General features: G+C 38.0%; 1 protein-coding gene across 1 annotated transcript in view; it reads right to left on the bottom strand.

Annotated features, from left to right (window-relative positions):
• Positions 1-2764: 2764 nt before the first annotated feature.
• The window catches only part of LOC121726300 (eIF-2-alpha kinase GCN2), a 29410-nt gene continuing 11447 nt past the window's right edge, over positions 2765-20727 (bottom strand). The window contains exons 12-29 of the mRNA XM_042113596.1: positions 20520-20646; positions 19886-19989; positions 19338-19561; positions 17983-18120; positions 17711-17757; positions 17160-17392; positions 16588-16852; positions 16213-16364; positions 12186-12325; positions 11319-11498; positions 10643-10860; positions 8259-8398; positions 5506-5668; positions 4813-5015; positions 4039-4127; positions 3730-3848; positions 3315-3496; positions 2765-3019 (exon numbers count right to left, since the gene is read on the bottom strand). Coding sequence (XP_041969530.1) covers positions 2875-3019; positions 3315-3496; positions 3730-3848; positions 4039-4127; positions 4813-5015; positions 5506-5668; positions 8259-8398; positions 10643-10860; positions 11319-11498; positions 12186-12325; positions 16213-16364; positions 16588-16852; positions 17160-17392; positions 17711-17757; positions 17983-18120; positions 19338-19561; positions 19886-19989; positions 20520-20646 — 2869 coding nt within the window. The 3' untranslated portion in view covers positions 2765-2874. The remainder of the gene's footprint in view (positions 3020-3314; positions 3497-3729; positions 3849-4038; positions 4128-4812; positions 5016-5505; positions 5669-8258; positions 8399-10642; positions 10861-11318; positions 11499-12185; positions 12326-16212; positions 16365-16587; positions 16853-17159; positions 17393-17710; positions 17758-17982; positions 18121-19337; positions 19562-19885; positions 19990-20519; positions 20647-20727) is intronic.

The raw sequence follows: 20727 nt of genomic DNA on the forward strand, positions 1-20727 counted from the left end.
TTCTCAAAACATCACATTTAAACAATACAAAATTATGCTTAAATAAAAATATAATAGGACAATGGGCAAGATGTAGTAAAGGCCGCAAATGACTTTAAGATTGCTTGGCAAAACTAGAGAAGGCAGTTGGCGCGAAGGAACTATCGGAAGGTTACATAATTTGGTCGGATTATGTCAAACCCAGCATACGAATCGCGACTGAAATTGTTTTGACAGAAGCCGACCAAATAATATGGGTCCGCTAACAACCTTTGAACCAGTTTTTCTGTTGGTACAATATTTACCAGTATCTAGGATACAATATTTACCCGCGCACGCGCACTCGTCCCGCTCTTGCCTTGCTCCACCAAAAATATCCAAAAATTTAAAACTACACCTTTCCATCAATATTTTTTAAAGAGCGATCTTAAATTTGTGCGGAGCCCTATGCATAAATCTTGCCCACTGTCGTATACATATTGCAGGTTGTAAATTAACAAGGCTGCTAAAGGTTGGTATTATGGACGTCTAGTTCGTTCTATAAGAAAAAATTTAGATCCTATTGAAAGGTGCTCACTATATCTTATTATTACCTAAGAGCCAGTCCACACGCGCGTTGCGACGACGCAGCGCTGCCGTTGCGTTGTTTTACATACAAAATAACCATGGTGTTCACACGGCGCGCTGCGTCGTCACAACGCACACATGAAGCGGGAGGTGGTGTTGACGTTAAGACTGCTTCATAATAACGCTGCAATGACGCAGCGTCCGTGTGGCCTGCTATGCGTCAAACGGCAGTGCTGCGTCGACACAACGCGCTGTGTGGACTGGCTTTAACTCTCGTTTGCAAGTCGCTGCATGACGCTATAACCTATATAATGACGATTATGCTATCGTAGAAAACCAGGATACTAAGTAAATTGTAGTTGATATTTTTGAATGCAACTTGACTAACCTGATCTTGTTAGTTGAGGTTATAAAAATAGTTTTTCTAAACTTATTTAACCATTCTTAAAATAATTATTATGGCACTTTATAATACAGATTTATTTTTAGTTTTTGTAGAACAATTTTGTAAAACAATTCTGTATGTTGTTAATAAAGAAATGCAAAGTAGTAATTATTGTTCCTATAGTAAATATGTTATATTTTATTGATACAGATCTATTGAAGGCATTATTGGTTTACTTTTTGTTTTCATTTTAAATACTTATAGGCTATAGCTAACTCAATACTATGGTAATTCTATAGCTACTATAGTATATTTTGTTTTATTTCGAATCATTTTTATAATTTGTTTCGAATTATTTTAACGCGGTACTCTATCGCACTGCCCACTGGTTACAAAATTTTACCGTCTTATCTAAAAAGATAATACTATATTCTACATTATTAAAAATAATTAACTGGCTTATAAATAATAGTTTAAAATTGAATATAACAAAACTCAACTTATCCAATTTCAAAATTACAATAGTAAAAAAACAAATTTGAATATACAATCTGATAATAAAAACATTTTAGAAGTCAACTCTGTAAAATTTCTGGGTTTCATGCTCGACAAGAACTGTAACTGGAAGGTCCACATCGAACATGTGTGTAATAGACTTGATCGATTTGTTTATGCCTTGCGTAGATTGCGACAAACAGCAGGTATTGAGGCAGCCCTAACCGCTTACCATGGCTACGTATCCTCGGTCCTTTCGTATAGCTTGTTATTGTGGGAAAATTCAGTGGATATCGAAAAAGCATTCCGTGTTCAAAAAAAATGTGTCCGAGCTATTTGTGGCTCCTGGTATTTAGAAAGTTGCAGACCACTTTTTAAGAAGCTGCGCTTATTACCGCTAGCCTGTATGTATATTCGAGAGCTTTGTATGTTCGTTAGGTTGCATCCAGAATACTTTAAACTCAGTTCAGATGAAGGTCGGAAAAATGAGAGATATAAGTTCAAACTTTATCGTCCTCGGTGTAATTTGAATGTATACAGAGATAACGCATACATACAGGCTATACACATATTTAATAATATACCCAAACAATTTAAGGAACTACCCTCGAACAATAAATTTAAAAAGGAATTGACATCTTGGCTTATGGAAAATTGTTTTTATGACTTAAAAGAATTCATGCTACATAGTAAAAAATGGTACTAAACTTGTTTATATATAATTTATTACCATACAATAATTATATTAGGCTTATTTTTTTTTTGACACAATAATATGTTTTGACGTAATTTTAATTTTAAACTATTGACTATTTATTATGTTTGACATTAGTTATTATTTATGATGTGCATTTTGACTTGAGACATTTTATATAGGTAATTAGTAATTACCTATAAATTATTATTATGATGTGTTAAAATGATTTACTTTAAATTATATATACCATTATTGTCTCGCTATTTAAAGAATGTATTGATTGTTAATTTCATTTTGATAGATATTATTAATTAGAGGACTTAATTTTGCATTGCACACCATTTTAATATGGTAGAATGAAAGATTCAATTGTATAATATATAGAATTAAGACCAACCTGCTTCATTCTGGCAATAAATGAATTATGAATTATGATAATATATTAACAGCGGGAAACTTATCATTTCACGGAAAGTTCTCACGAATCCTCGGAGCTAGCGTACGGACTACGGAGTTACGGACGCAATAATAATAAAATAATTAACACAGCAAAATATAAGTATACTTGTCTGGCATTTTAAAAACGTCACAGCAAAGTCCCCGCGACTTTGCTGTGACGTTTATAATATGCCATATTGAATTGTTATTTTCTGCGTAAATAATTCCATTAGAGAGCTTAATAGAAGGTATCAAATGAAACTTAGGCCAGCATTGCCTAAAATAACATTGATTACCTATATAATATTATGTATCATACAATAATCTTACAAACAGAATCGGGTATGGAGTATAGTGCGTATAACTGGACTTCTTCAGATCTGTTCTGGTTGCTTTGTTTCACTAAATTCATCAGTTCGTGTAACGCCTCGTCTAGAATATTATGCAGTTTCGGGAACCTGAAAAATGATGATTTGTTTTACATACAATGCGTAGTTTTTTAAGAACCTATACTATCCCACTGCTGGGCAAAGGCCTACCCGAAGGTCTTCCATCTGTCTCGCTCCAACGCCACCGCAGGCCAGCCTGGTTTGTAGGCATCCAGTACAGTACAATGCGTATAATTATTTTTCAATTTTAACGACATCGAGACTTGAACGAAAAAGAGATAACCCTATTCATACAACCAAAAGTATTGTTTGAGATGTGAGACAGTAAATATGTAAGCCAATTTTTTATTACAAAAGTTCTTACGCATCGCTTGCCGGCCTGAAAGCTGACGCCAGCTGGTCAGCTATAAGCGGCAAACCGAGATGCGACGCCAGCAACCGCACGCACGCACCCTCGCACGCCAGCGCTAGCACACTCACGCGTATACGGCCGCACGCCACGCCCATGCCCAGTTGAGAGATTAGCGACGCAATTTGATTGTTTATCTGGAAAATGTTGAATAAATAATTTAGAAACCAGAATGAAACATGTAATATTTCGAAAGGTGGTATACAAGATACACAACGACTACGGAGTTTTGCTGGCTGTAAGTCATCGTCTAACTTAAAGCGCTGCCATAATTTTTCCCATAGAATAATAATACGTAAACAGAGTTATTTTTTTATCCGAACAGTGTACTCTTTAGTTAACTTTTAAAAGGAATATAACGTTAACTCACCTGAACTTCACAATGCCTCTTCGAGTTCTTAGTGATTCTTTCTCTGGCAGTGATGAATGTGATAGACATGGTCGGACTGTTCGATTTATCACTTTCATTCCAGCTTATAGAACGGTTACCTGTAAATATTATTATTTATTCTTTTATTTTACTGCACATTATGTTATGATTATATGGAACGGTTACCTGTAAATATTATTATTTAAACTTTTATTTTACTGCACATTTTGAAAATTAGTCATACAAAATTATATGGTAGATACTATAAAAAATAGATGATGTAAAATGAAAAACGGTGAATTAACGTACCATATTCTGGACTCCTGACGGTTTCCGACCTGAGCTTTTGCTTTACAAAGTCTAATATTTCTGAAAACAGCACTTTGTGTTCTCGCACTCTGTAAAATGATAAGGTAAAAGAAGATTTAGAATAGAGCAATACCGGTTGTATGAAGGCAAATTACTTCAAAACCTGCGCCACTTAAAGCTTGGTGCAGTACTGTTTTAGGACAAACGTAATTTCAAATTTGTTATTTAATCTAGTGACAAATTACTTTTTTATAGATCTACAATTACTTACGATTTTTTTTTAATGAAATAAGAGGGCAAACGAGCAAACGGGTCACCTGATGGAAAGCAACATCTGTCGCCCATGGACACTCGCAGCATCAGAAGAGCTGCAAGTGCGTTGCCGGCCTTTTATGAGGGAAATGGGGTAATAGGGGAGGGAAGGGAAGGGAATAGGGGAAGGTAGGGAGGGGAAGGGAATAGGTTAGGGGATTGGGCCTCCGGTAAACTCACTCACTCGGCGAAACACAGCGCAAGCGCTGTTTCACGCCGGTTTTCTGTGAGAACGTGGTATTTCTCCGGTCGAGCCGGCCCATTCGTGCCGAAGCATGGTTCTTCCACGTATGGATACTCAATGGTTACGGATCTACAATCTATACTTAGTTTCAATACATTTCGATCTAATTTTTATCGACCTAATTATTAGACGACAATCTTAAAAACTAGTAGCATTACGAGTAAAGCCGATTATAATTTTGTTTAAATCAGAAGTCAGAACTATACACATCAGCTTACCTCGTGCCTTCCCAACACGACACCAGCACGTACGCCCCCTCGTGCTCAAGCACTAGCGACGCGCGCGTGACGTCACGTGCGTCGCGCGCCGGCCCCGCCCACAGCTGCGCGCGCACGCCACCGCCCCACAGTAGACGCGGCAGTCGGGACTGTTCCTCCGCCGCCGTGGTCACTGCGCTTACGACTACGCACGATACGTTGCTCTGTAGATGTAATAAATTGGTCAAAACAAAGAACAAGAACAACGTCACTAAAGACACATAAGACTCAAGCTTGGGCCAAACCTACGCGAGCAAAGCGCGCGTAGGTTTGGCCCAAGCTTCGCGTCGGCAGAGCCGGTATAATCTACGGTGCGAACCGTAGATTATACCGGCTAACTGCAGTTTCGCGTTGCAGACGCTCCCGTCCCGCGTCCCGCCCGCGTCCCACGTTACTGACGCGCAGGGTGGCCGAAGCCTTAAGCCTTCATAATTTAATCGATCTTGTAGAAGTCATGAAACTTTTGATTTCTTGTTACCGATATCTCCACGTTTAGTATGACTGCTGGGAAAGGGTACCATTTTGTGATAGAAATGAGAATAAAGATTGGCAACATCTAATACACTTTTTTGTTTTGTTTTACTAGATAAATATAGTAAAATCACCTATCGGCGTATATTTAATAAACATATTTTCAACATACGACTATATTACCTGTGAATCCTGTTCAGCGCTCGGCACCTCAACTTCCATACTCTTGATGATGGCGGCCATCCGCTCCAGAGACAGGGAGAACCCCACGGACGTACACCGCAACTCGGTGTTGTCGTTCTCAGCGCGAGCTACCCTCCAGAACTCTTGGACTAGATTATCGTATCTGTAAAATTAAGTAATATTTTACATATAAGAACGTGTTTTAAATCTACTTTAAGAGGATACACCAGGGGCTAGAGAAATGAAAAAAAAAGTGCGTGTAATATCTATAGCTGTCTCCCTTACCTCAAGCCTATACCGCAGAATGCGATAGAGACAACTGCAGAAAATCAACGATTTGTTGTCCCCTTATTCCTTCTCCAAAACTTAACCGATTTAAGTACTTTTTTCATTAAAGATTAAAGAAAGGCTTGAGCTGTGTTCCTGTGTTTTTTTTGTATAATCTAGCCAAATCTCTTTTCTGGATGTTTGAACACAGTGGAAAATATGGAATTTTTTTTGGGTTTTTGAACGTTCATATATTCTTATTTAATAATAAATTATAAAAAAAAAGAAAACATAGGGACACTAGATGTCCCGCGCGGCTTCGCCGGCTTGAATTCGAAATTTTACAGAAACCGTACATTTTTTTCCATAAAAAATAGCTATGTATACTCCCTTCACGTGGTCTACTCTATATCTGTGCCAAATATTGCTATAAATATTGCGCCAGTCGTTCGTGAGATAAACCCTTTCTAATATTTCCCCCCATTTTCCCACATTTTCCTGAGTTTCTTCGGACGTTTTAGTCTAAGCGTGATAATATATTATAGCCTATAAGCCTTAATCGTCTCGATAAATGAGCTATCTAACACTGAAATAAGTTTTTAAATCGGACCTTTAGTTCCTGAGATTAGCGCGTTCAAGCAAACATACTCTTCAGGTTTATAAAATTAAAACTCGAGTCTCGATCTAAAATACTATGAAAAGTACCAATAACAGGTTCATAAAAGGCTCATAATCATGGGACGATGCATATTGCATGGTATAATATGGTAATGATGATGATGATGAATGTAATTTGCATAGTAGCATATCCTTTCCGTTCTTAAAACAACGCCGAAACTCCCAAACTTGTATTTATAAAGAACCAGCGGGGCTAAAATGATCGCTTTGGAGAATCATATAAACTTTGCGTGCAATTCATATAGTGATTCGCTAACATCAATGATTGGTCTCTCGCGCGGCGCTCGAGTGCGGCGACCAATCATTAATCGAAGCGAATCACTATATGAATTGCACGCAAAGTGGAGTTTAAAAATAAATCATATTATGATTCAATATATGATTCTCCAAAGCAACCATTTTAGCCCCGCAGGAGTTCTCTCAGCACCTATACCAGGTATACATCGGTGCAAAATCTTACTTATTGGTAGCATATGCTTAGAATACTTCTCACGAAACTGAAGTCACCACATGTTTCCCTATAAATTTTGAGGAGTTCCATCGATTACTTATGGATCATTCATCAGATCACCACTTTTGTGAATATAATACCAAATTGGGATGATACCCTATATACCAAAAGAAAAATTTTGGAAATCGGTTAACAAACGGCGGAGTAATAAAAACTCATTAAAAACGAACATAACACCTCCCTCATTTTGAAAGTCGGTTAAAATTGTAGCCTATGTGTTATTCTGATGTATAAGCTATACTATCATAAAGTTTCATTAAATTCAGTTCAGTAGTTTTTGCGTGAAAGAGTAACAAACATCCATACATCTATACATCCCTATATCCATACATCCAAACAAACTTTCGCTTTTATAATATTAGTAGGAAGTAGGATAGGATATTGGTAGGAAGTAGGATTGTATTAGTGGCCGTAGATATTCAGGAAAAAAAATATAACTCTACTAGCATTATCCAGGGAGGAAACAGGGGACAACGTTTGTATAGAAAAAAGGGCGGTGTGGACTCCTCTTAAGGGCCAACCCACACGTACCACAACCACATCACGTGGTCGGGCGTATATTTCGTATTGTTTTTTTTTTTTATGAAATAAGGGGGCAAACGAGCAAACGGGTCACCTGATGGAAAGCAACTTCCGTCGCCCATGGACACTCGCAGCATCAGAAGAGCTGCAGGTGCGTTGCCGGCCTTTTAAGAGGGAATAGGGTAATAGGGGAAGGTAGGGATGGAAAGGGAACGGAATAAGGGAGGGTAGGGAAGGGAATAGGGTAGGGGATTGGGCCTCCGGTAAACTCACTCACTCGGCGAAACACAGCGCAAGCGCTGTTTCACGCCGGTTTTCTGTGAGGACGTGGTATTTCTCCGGCCAAGCCGGCCCATTCGTTCCGAAGCATGGCTCTCCCACGTCTAAATAAATGAACTGGACCGCTCACTGCACGTACCACACATTTCGCAGTCGTTGTCGACCGCTTGTGTGATACCGGCCACATCGCAACCACATCATTGCGTCGATGCAATGACACTGCGCGTTTCATTGACTTTCGTACGTAACCACATCGCAACTACTGGCGACCACGCAACCACGTCGACATTTTGTCGTTATTTATTAATTCAGTCCATGAAGATCCAGAAGCATGGTACAATCTAAATTAAATTGACCAAAATAGTATATATTTTTTTGTTTCAATCAGAAAAATAAATGCGTGATATATCTCCTCTCACTCCAACGTAAAATTAGATGAGATTTGACTCGACCCCCTCCCCCCTTAAACATCTCTGGTAATTTATTGCCCCCTTACCTTCCACCAACAGCGATGAGATCCTTCGACCTGTGTTTGGGTGTGGGCCGCGTGTCGTTCCGCACCACCAACATCTGCCAGAACACGCCGCTGTGCTGCGTCGCGTTGTACGCCAGCAGCGGCGCTATCGTTATTGGACACTGGGACATTCAACAGACAAACTTTAGTGTTAGTATGTCACTTAAAATTGTTCCGCTTTCAATCAGGTCATTTTAAAAGAGCGTACATACGATTTGGGTCATAAACGCACAATTTGCGTACACTTACATCTGGGGGCACGGTAGTGCCGAGACGAACCAAGCGAAATAAAATACACCGATTTCGTCACAGACACACTGCCCCACTGATGATCATCAAAATGTTTGGCTACTTCCTGAAGTGCTAGAAAGCTGAAGTTTAGTATGTAATCTAACTTTAGAATACAACCAACAAAAAATTTATAAACTTATAACATTCGCCCCCTTTCCCTAAAATGGAGGAGGAGGTTTATGTGTGACTTTCACCAATTTTATTAATTAGGACATAAGAGTTTATGCCTCCTCTACATATCGGCGGATGCGTTGGGAGATGCATCCGCAACCATATCTGCGGATAAATTGCGATCCGTCCACACATCTGTGAGTTAATCAGTCTGTGCTCAATCGTGAAAGACGTAACTCGTGCCGCAAAAAATGGATATAGAGACAATAGCGGCTGCTTCTATATACTTAATTAGCACCTATAATTATTACCTAAGAGTGCACTGCAGTAGAGTAATAAAAAAAATTAGCAAAAGAAGGTGGTGGATGCTGTCTATACACAAAAACAGAACAATCAACAAAGTAATCTATACTAATATTATAATTGTGCAGAGTTTGTTTGTTTGTTTGTTTGAACGCGCTAATCTCAGGAAGTACTGGTTCGATTTGAAAAATTCTTTAACTGTTGGATAGCCCATTTATCGAGGAAGGCTTTAGGCTATATTTTATCACGCTAAGAGTAATAGAAGCGAAGAAATAGAGGAAAATGTGGAAAAAACGGGGGAAATTATATGAAAGGGCTTATTTGAACGCGCTAATCTCAGGAACTACTGATCCGATTTAAAAAAATCTTTCAGTGTTAGATAGCCCATTTATCGAGGAAGGCTATAGGTTAAATTTTATCATGCTAAAACTAATAAGAGGGAAGAAATAGAGGAGTATGTGTAAAAAACGGGGGAAATTATATGAAAGGGCTTATTTGAACGCACTAATCTCAAGAACTACTCGTCCGATTTGAAAAATTATTTCAGTGTTAGATAGCCCATTTATTGAGGAAGACTATAGGGTATATTTTATCACGCTAAGACTAAAAGAAGCGAAGAAATAGAGGAAAATGTGGAAAATATGGGGGAAATTATATGAAATTGCTTATTATCTTTAGAACTACTGGAGAATTTTTTATCATATTTGGCAAACATGAAGAATAGACCACGTGAAGGGACGAAAGCTATTTTTGGCGGAAAAATGTACGGTTGCGTGAAATTCCTAAATTACGCAAGCGAAGCCGCGCGGAACATCTTTATTCTTTATATAATAAAATCGTATATAGGAAAGTCAATTCTGTTAAGTACAGAATTGACTTTCCTATATACGATTTTAATTTTTTTGTACAATAAAATAATAATAATTGGGATGTGGTCTACTATGCTAACGCGGACGAAGTCGCGGGCAACAGCTAGTTAAAAATATATTTGAAATAAATATTTTGGCAATATTAACTTATATACATAATAATAATATTTATTTAATTTTGATTAGGGCGAACTGAAATGTTTCCTCATTGGTCATGTTAGCCATTTCGACGACAAACACACACGTCCACTCCCACTAAATTTCCGTCGAATACTGATACATCGGCAGACGTGTGGACAGGCGCCTTGCATTCGCGCTCGATCCCTTTGATCCGTGTCGAAAAAACGACACCAAACGGATGTGTGGCAGATGCATCGGCCGACGTCAAATACCTTCCACAGACAAGCAAAAACCGCCGTCTACACATCGGCGGACGCATCCGCAGATACAATCTGCCGACGCGTCCGCCGATATGTAGAGGAGACTTTACACGGGACTGTAAACAGTAACTAAAAATCTATTCTTAAGTACTTACTAAAAGTACTGAGATCCCATCAAAAACATTTCATGTAAAATTTTGCCGAGACTACAACATAAGATTTACTCTGTGAAAAAGGTACGACAGCGTACGAACGTCGCACAACGGTAGCGAAACGGCAAAGCCATACAATATAATTATTAGTTAGGCCGTGTAGATTCAGAAGCTAGGCTCTACAATCTACCTGGTAGTCTCGGCATCATTTTACATGAAATGTTTTTGATGGGATAGCATGTATTTTAGTAACTACTAACCGTACACCCTAGCGCTCTAGCCGCAGTCGCGACATTTTGCAGCTGTCTCAAAGCCCGCTCCTGTGCGGCGGCGCGGCGCGTACGCAGCGGGTGTAGTAACGCACGCGCCGCCTCGGGCGCGACGTCCGCTTCCATTAGTCGTAACAGGTTAGCGGCATCGCGGTCGGGCAGGCAGAGAGTCGCTAAATGCGTTTGCAGTTGCAGCTGGGTTATGCGTCCTGAATAAACAGTCATAGCTCAGTAAGACGAAGATAATGACAGGCGGAACGAGTATGAAAGAAAACCATTAAAATAGATTGACTTGACAACATATTATAAGTAGGTATACTATTTGCGTAGTCAAGTAATATATTGACACCTCATTCAGAAACAATTCAGTCAATAGGTTATAGGCACAACGTTGATCAAGTAATAGTTGGCCCCTAGACGATCAATTGTATATTATGTAAAAATTACGCTTCAATCTTATTGAACAGTTTATTTGACAATTAGATTGAGGCGCGCGATGTTCAATATCAACCATAGACTATCAATAATATTACGCAATTATTGCGCTATAAAATTGCTCGTCAAGGGGCCCGCACACATATTGTAAGATTACGTCATTATGGTAATTGGCAATGCCAAATGAGTATAATTTATCAATACGACCGTCTTATTGATAATATTCTCTTACCCAAGCTCACGTCGACTAATACAGGATATAACCCAGCGTGCTTATCCTGAGGCACACCACACGCGATCAACAAAGTCTTGAGGAGATCCGTGTGGTTCATTTGTATGGTCACTTTCAGCGAATTCGCCATAGCCACTCGACTCGCTACTACTAGTAACTCTGCGTCCGACCAGAAGGAATCTATAAATAAGAATATCTTGGGTTTGGAGAACCACCCATTTCTTTGCAGATTTACCTACTCAATATAATTATGTTCAAAAGCTGAATATGTCATACATTAATATGCCGGTTAAAAGTGACGTCAACAGAGAAAATATATGTATGTAGAATACGCTATACGGTAGATCGCCTAAAAAACGTAAGCCAATGCTTACGTTTGCATTGGTGGTGACTAACCACTCTAAGGAAGCGAATAGACTACTAATGTCGTAGCTCTTTATGGCTGGGGTTACCGCTTACAGTCAGCGCGAGCGCCTTGATTTACGTTCTACTTGGATTTGAAAACTTAGAGCGCGCTCATTAGCTTTGTCCACACTGTGCCTTTTTCTGTTCGTCAAGGGCATGCGTTATAGCGCAGTCAACAGCGAACGTGAAGCATGCCCGCAACGCATGTCCTCTGACCGTATCCAAAAAACAAAAATGACAATGTTGGCGTTGAGTTCGTTGACGCATTCAATTATTAAATGCCCCAAAACGAAAGTTGAATGAAAGAAGATGACGAAAATTGAAGACGAAAGCGCATAGTGTGGACATAGCTATTGATCTACGCTAGAGGCGTCACGCATTTGGTGGTTGCTCGTGTCAAACTACGCACTGTGATTTGTGAATCAAGCCCTCAATCCGTCTATTCATTAGCTGCTGACTTACCAGTTCTCGGCGCGACGATATCGAAGGCGCACTCGATGATCTCTCGCGGGTGGAAGCCGCTCGCCGACCGCTCTGTCTCGCGGTACACGCGCTCCACTACGTAGCGACGCATGTATTTTGTCGCTGTATACGCTATATACCTGAAATAAGTATTTAAGCTTGAAGTCAAACGGAACTAGTTACATTAAAATTACAGGCTTTAATTTATTATAATAGCCTACGAATAATAAAAACAAAGGAAACATAACTTCCATACTTCAACCGTTTTAAATTTGGCTCCTTTTCGAACACTAAAATATGACAATTTAGATTTTCGCCAAGGTCGTATCCCAGGTAGCGTATCATAATATTGCGCGCCGGACAGCCTGCGCGGTTATTGTCATTGTCACAGTTATGAAACAAATAATTGTCAAAAGCGGATAGTATTATGCAGTATACACCAAGCACATCTACTATCACGAAGAAACGAGCACATAATTATTATTTTAAAATCAAACATTTTCTTCTGATCCTTAAGACATCGATAATAATTATAATATACATCTACACTACTATTATAAAGAGGAAAGATTTGATTTTTTGTTTGTTTGTTTGTTTGAGTCGAATAGGCTCCGAAACTACTGGACCGATTTGAAAAATTCTTTTACCATTGGAATCCTGCATTATTTCTGCTGAACATAGGCTAATTTTTATTTTGGAAAAATATAAGGTTCCGTAAGATATTTGGGATTTTCGGACGCAAGGTTTAAAAAATCAACCATAAAAGTTACTTATTTTGCGTACGCTGCCTAAACTATAAAAGATAGAGGCATAAAATGTTCAAAGTAATTATAGATCTTTTAAATATCTACAAAAAAGTCCGCGACACACTATACCTATCTATGTTGAGTGAGGCACAATAACCATTTTTTTATTAAAAAATCTAGATTTTTTTTTGGACTATATTTAAATGCGTTTATTTAAATCATGCTATTGACCCTTATCAAAATAAATTATTTCATCACTAAGTACAGTTAATGTAGATAATATTTGGTCTTTGAATGATTAAAATTGGACGTTTGGTTTTAATGTTATGGCGAAATTAAAATATTACGATTTCTGCTGCACGTTGCGAATTGGGCGTCAAGGCGCGATGCGCGGGTGTGCGTGCGGTAGGGGAGAGATTTAATTATCAGTGCCACAGACTCGCCCGGAGAGTCCACGTAAATATTACCTCGATCGTGGGAATCGCAGACACAATAGATTTTCAATAGTTATGCGACAGCCGGGTGCTGCTTTATTGATTTGATATAGACTATCGTGCTTCATTATTATAATCCTAATTTCAAAAAAGCTTTAAAAGTTATGACTACGAAAGTAATATTTTTAGAACTTTTTAAAATAAGTTTTGAATGACTATTATTTTTGATTGCTATTATAATTAATTAATTTCTTTAACTATAAATCTCCAATAGCGGCAGCCGGCTGCCAGCATAACAATTGAAGATCTATTGTGTCTGCGATACCCACGATGCCGATGCACGATGGAAGTATTAATGCATATTTTTTAATCCACACTATTTCTGCTGAATATAGGCTATATTTAATGAGAGAAAAAAGGGAACCGTATTAAGTGTTAATAATTGTGTGAAAAATCTACCAAAATATTCCTTCTTGCTTATGCTTTATAAATTATAGACTATACTTACTTATCGCAAAGTGATGTACTATAGTCTTATAGAGGACATTAATATCAACGTAAAAGTCCGCGATATCGTATGTCTGACTACTACAATTATTATTATCTTACAATAACTACTTTTTAATCTAAAAATATGCAATAGTAACGTTGCGCTGGTACAAACCATGCCAAACTACTTATCAGCAGGTATTAGTACTTACCAGATTTAATAATCCATACTAATATTATAAATGCGAAAGTATCTCTGTCTGTCTGTCTGTCTGTCTGTCTGTCTCGCTTTCACGCCAAAACTACCGAACCGATTGTAATGAAATTTTGTATACAGATAGTCTAAAGCCTGAGAAAGGACATAGGCTACTTTTTTACTGGAAAAAAAGGTTGTAAGGGGGTGAAAATACGAAAATTTGTTCAAATTAAGTTAGTTCCAAAAATTCATACTAGATGGCGCCGTGCGTCTTTTACATCGCGCTAACGCTTGACTAACATCTTTCTATAAGAGGTGGTATCATCATACCTTGGAGTCCCGATTTTTTTTCGATTGTTATTTCTTTTCTACGTTATTTAATAAGTCAGTACTTAATATTATAATATACATTATACAGTGACGTAACCTTAAACCTATCAATGATAAATAGTTTATGGGTAAAGTTAAGGGGGCTAAATAAGCTTTAAAATTTGGCATAATATATAAAGTTTAATTTAAAAAAAATGAAATATTATGTGCACACTGCACAGCTGTTTTGATTTAAGGGGTACCAGGGTTTTTTTTTATAAAAGCTTTTGACACAAATTTTGTTGACATCGCGCGCTATAAACTGAAGTCCACGCGGACGAAGTCGCGGGCAACAGCTAGTAATATAATAATCATGAACAAACCTTGTACGACTCGGGCGAATCTAATACTGTCCGAGCACCTAGAGAAGACGTTTCCAGATTACAAAAATCTATGTGCTAAATTATTACAGAATTGAAATTAAAAACTTACGTAAATTTTTTACAGTTTATAACTCACAATTAACATAATATTTTAATAACAGTTAGCAGTTTTTTATTTTTGTTCATTTACAATATTAAAGGAAATACTTATTGTTTTTGTCGATCGAACGTAACTTTTCGATTTAAGATTTTGATACGTGGGAGAGCCATGCTTCGGCACGAATGGGCCGGCTCGACCGGAGAAATACCACGTTCGCACAGAAAACCGGCGTGAAACAGCGCTTGCGCTGTGTTTCGCCGAGTGAGTGAGTTTACAGGAGGACCAATCCCCAACCCTAATCCCTTCCCTACCCTCCCCTATTCCCTTCCCTTCCCATCCCTACCTTCCCCTATTACCCTATTCCCTCTTAAAAGGCCGGCAACGTATCTGCAGCTCTTCTGATGCTGCGAGTGTCCATGGACGACGGAAGTTGCTTTCCATCAGGTGACCCGTTTGCTCGTTTGCCCCTTATTTCATAAAAAAATTTATATTACATTAAGTATGTTTTTTTTTTGTTTTGTTGTAAAAAAAATCCGTAGCAAGAAATATGAGAATAGGTACCCATATCATCTTATAGCGCATTTAGTTTAATGTCAGCCAGACCCTAAAATTTCATTTATGATTAAATTGTTACATCTTGCATAACACTGTCCATAGCGACTTTGTAAAAAAATTGTAATTATATTATTATTTTTTGATTATTGCACTTTTAGAATAACATGTAAATTTAATAAGACAAACACAAAGAGACCAGCTTAATTTTATGCAAATACCCTAGCATCCAACATAAATAAACCATCTTTTTTGGGTATAAAACAACAACAAAAATACAAGAAATTTAAACATAATTTTAAACAATTCACTTACAGTTGAAAGGTTATTCCTGTATTAAAAGTCGTATCTGTATGACTTCTACACCATTTCACAGGGCATTTAGGCATTTTAACAACAAAAATATTGTAAAAAGCTACGTAAAAAGTAAGTAAACAAACCTATGTAAACAAATTGTAAAGTGAGTTTGACAAAATTGTCATGTCAACCTGGTTGAATGTCACTCGAGTATATATACACGAAAAATGTGTACCGAACACATGCATAAATATATGCATGTATTCAGGTCACATTTTGTAGCCTTTTGGTGCACTTTTTTTGACGGAGTTACTCTTCCTTAGTGTTTATTATTCGTAGATAATAGCCCATAAAAAACTTTCAAGGTGCTTTTTCAAAACCTACCGTTGCTTAAAGTAAGCACACGCACTGCGAATACGCATTACGTACACAAGTGCGTATATAACTGCGTAACTTTGAATTTTGAATAAAACTTTAGCTTTGCTAATGCTGCTAAATAAAATGAATTAATTATGGTATACCTTGCGAAAGGCAATCTCAAGTCGTGCGGCAGATGACAGACGTAGCCCGAAAACGTCATGAGTCGCACCGCATTCGGGTACTGGTCCCAGCGTTCCGCGCGGGGCATTAGTAGCGGCGGAGAAAACTCCTTGGCACCGTGACTTTTGAACACCTGAATGTAAAAAAAAACATAATCTCATTGTAAATAGTAGTATAATAACTATACAGTATAATAATATAGTACAGTGTTGTCATGTACTACATGTAGGTACGAGAGATTTGAAGATTCGGTAAAAAAATAAGTAATTTTTCAAAGTAGGGCATCGCTCAACTTTTAACCATATATTCTATTCTTGATTGTTTACATTGAATTGACATTTTAATTAAATTCTCACCTCAATAACAGCATCTTTGATAGCACCAATAGCATCCATAGGCTTCGATCTTGCTGCGCTGTGATACAAAAAGTCCTCAGCCGCAGACGGTTTTTGGTCTAAGCATGCAGCCACTAGCCTCTGATATGGCCTCGAACCCCGTTGACTCAGTGTATGCTGGAGTAGACCAGCCAACGCCCCCTCGGGTACCGCTCTAGGTACGTGCGAACTGCTCAGAAGTTCTGCACTTGTTGGCCGAGCGGATGGGTCGTGGTCTAGGAGCCATCTGAGAGAGATAGAGTTATGTTTGTATGTGGGAAAGGGATGGAATTGAAAAGAAAGTATGAAAGAGAAAGATAATTCTCAATAATCGAAAAATAACCAAATTTTTCCCTCGTAAGAATTTCCCTTACAATATTTCATTTGCCGCTGAGTACGAGCTACGTAGCAATAGGGTATTTCGTGTCAAACAGCTGTTAGGTGTCCTTAAGTTACGAACATAAAATATGTAATCCCGTTTAGAAGTTCTTCAACTTTGTTATATTGAGTACTATAAAATATACTTTATTTGAGAGTCTTATAATATTTATTACCTTAGCACATGTATCTGTTTCGAATTCTCATCTTTGACGAAGTCTTCGGGCATTATGATCTTTTTCTTTCGCAAATTCATGAGCACCGTGCATCTTTCCGTGCCCGTATCGAACGGCTGATGGAACATCTCGAACAGTATGATGCCGAGTGAGTAGATGTCGACTTTCTGGTTGTACATCACTTTTGTCGTGGATTGTTGTAGTTCCGGTGCCACGTATAGTGTTGTGCCGACCTGAAAATATATCTCTAGTTAATAATGCCATTAATTTTTTTAATTAAGAATAGTTGACAACCGTTAATATTATATTAAAGTAAACTATCCATTTATCACGTAGGTTGAAAATAATTGAAAGATGAATCTACCCCACACTTATTAGACCGTTCTGAATAAAATTAAGTAGAATTTATAACGGATTAAAAAAATTAAAAAAGATATGTGGCAATTTTATTTTATGTTTTCAATTATTGATGTTCTCATAATAATTTGTTAAAAATTAAAATATTTCCCCAAAGCCTGGCTGGGCCGAACGCAATGCGAACTTTCGCCTACCTTACCCGTGAGAAGACCGTCCACTTCGTCTTGAGATGGGTTCGAATCTGCAACACAAAACATAAACATGTATTTTCGTAAATTGACCCCTTACGAATAAAATGATGTGAATACGGACGCTATTTAAATGTTTTGTTCTTGTCTGATAGAGGACAGAACTTTATTCTTAATAGATATTTGTATACTAGAAAATAATGTATACTATACAGATAAAATTCTGTCTTTTTGTAAAGTGTTGGTTTTTTAATATAAAGGGGCAAAATGATACATACTTTGTACGGGCAGGCCAGTGAAGCATTTAGTAGCGAGGCCAAAGTCCCCAATCTTGACGTGGTCGTTGGAGTCCAGGAAAATGTTGACCGGCTTCAGGTCTCTGTGTATCATACCCTTCTGGTGGACGTGGGATAGACCTGAAAATAATAAGCGTATGTCACTCCTGAAATGCCAATGAATATAGCGCTCAGGCCAGATGCGAAACAAAATCCAACAATTTCCTACATTATGCCCGGTTTTTGTCATTTGGGCTTCTTTTGGACCCCCAATATGGCGGTGTCTATTCCACCGCTCATAAAAATATTGCTTTAAATTGATATCAAGTTTTATATGTACAGACTATAGACTGTACACTGTACAGTGTATATAGTCCGCGCAATACGAAGACGCGCCCCACTACTCCTCCTAATTGTTTATAGTATATGTGTGCAAGATTTCGCCAATGTTTGAGTGTTATCGGTACACACTATAGTTTGTGCGTTCTAAGATGATATGGGTAACAGTTTTCATGTTCCTTGCTACGGGTTTTTTTTACAAGAAAACAAAAAAAAAAAACAAAATGTAATAAATTATATTCCATCTACAAAAACAAATGTTTCCTATAATAATTGTAAATTAATAAAAATGAAAAGATGCTAAATGCTAACTTATTAATAAAAATTATAAATATTAACTGTGAAATAGGAGTATAAAATTATTGTTACGAAAACATTTGAAAAATGGCATATGCATGAAACAGAACTTATGTCAATAGAGCTTGACTCTGTTGAATCGAAATCAAATCGATAAAAAAGGGAGGCCATCTTAAATCGCCGGCACCACTGAAATTTCAGTACGAAATCGATAATTTCGATTGCAATTCCTTTACGAAGTGATTCGATATTTTTAAACTATCGATTAATTTTTGTTAGGTAACTTCCCTACTATTGTCAATTTGTCAATTATAATGTGTCACGCATATCATCATAAAACGCACAAACTATAATTACCTATGAGTGCACGCTCACACTACATTTTTTTTTATTAAATAAGGGGGCTAACGAGCAAACGGGTCACCTGATGGTAAGCAACTACCGTCGCCCATGGACACTCGCAACATCAGAAGAGCTGCAGGTGCGTTGCCGGCCTTTTAAGAGGGAATACGCTCTTTTCTTGATAAATATACCAATTAAGAAAAAGCGTCACGGTCAAAGGGAAGAATGCTCACCCAAAAAGTGGTGAGGCGCGTCTTCGTGGATTGCACGGACTATACTAAAGAACTTCCTTTTCATTGGTAATATTTACAATACTTTTTGTTATACCAGTAGTATTCTTTTTTTTCACCAGTAGTATTCTATTCAGTATCCATACACACCTTCCAATATCTCCCTAAACAGTCTCCAAGCTCGGAAATGCTCCTGATACAGCCCGTTATCTATCGCCTGCCGCAGAGTATTCTTCTCACAAAACTCCATCTGTATGTACAGCACCTGTTTCAACGCTGGTGAGGGAGATATCGTGTCTTCCGTGGTAATAGTCATGGACTTGTTGTCGGAGTCCTGTTCAAACTCTATGCCGGTACTGCTTTCGTCTTCGGGCCTAGAATAAGGAACATTATTGTAAGTACTGTATCGTATGTTTTTACTAAAGCCACCGAGCACTAAGAATTACGAAATCGTAAGCTTCTTGTCACTTATACGCGTACAAATATCGAGCTATGCCTTATTATAAAGAAAAAATTAACCTATATTCTTGTGCAAGTAAGAGAAACAAGTACCGATGAATTAAAGTAAGGATCATTACGTGATCCACGAACATTAGCGCGTTGGCGTTTTTCCTTTACATAAAGACTGTTTAAATATTTTATTAATTTATTTTGAATACATTTCATCGCGCTATAAAACAATATTAAAAAAAAAGTACCTCATAATGTTAAAGAAGAGGTCTGGCTCGTCGTCGGAGCTGTCGTCGCTGTCGGAGGACTCGTCGCGCACCTGCACCGGACCGTCGGACATCGACCAGTTCACCTGCACGACAAACACACTGTGATTAATATTATGAGTTTTTAACTTATAAAATAAATACATTTGATGAGTGAGAGTTCTTGTCAATGTAATTGTTACTATTAGTCGTAAATAAGTTTGCGACATTGCATCGTCACGTCACTTTCGAATACTTAGTCAATGATTTTCATAGCTAAAGGTGGGACCGCACTACGCTATAACACAAGATATACGCTAGATCCATCCTCGCTGCTGCATTTTGCGTTTTAATTCATACGACTTTATACAAAGAATATTCTGTCGTTAAGTGTCGTGTCGCTTCGCTGCAGTGTAGTAACGTCTAGTATAACGGTCTCTTTCTTCTCTAATTTTTGAAACGAAGTTGCTTATCGCGCGTTACGAAAGGGGGCTAGACGGAACGACACTTTTTGACCGACATTTAGTACCTGCAAAGTAGGGGCAGAGGGCGTTGATGTGGCGATGACGTCAACTGGCGGGAAATTTAAAACTTAGTTTTATTTTATTCGTAACATATCTTTACAATTGAAACCCACCTTTACGTCCTGCCCCAGCTTGGCAACGACCTCCAGCAAGCTGTCCTCCTTCTTGATGGGAGTTTTGACCACGTTACTTTCCTCGACGTCACTAGCAGTGCTCGTCTCAATCCACGCGTTGTAGTATCTGTAAGGAAATTATATCTTTTTATATTCAAAAATATGGTGTAGCATATAAAAAATTGTATTTACAGTGACTCCAGTAGGC

The sequence above is a fragment of the Aricia agestis genome, chromosome 4 (assembly GCF_905147365.1).
Source record: "Aricia agestis chromosome 4, ilAriAges1.1, whole genome shotgun sequence".
Lineage (NCBI taxonomy): Eukaryota > Metazoa > Arthropoda > Insecta > Lepidoptera > Lycaenidae > Aricia > Aricia agestis.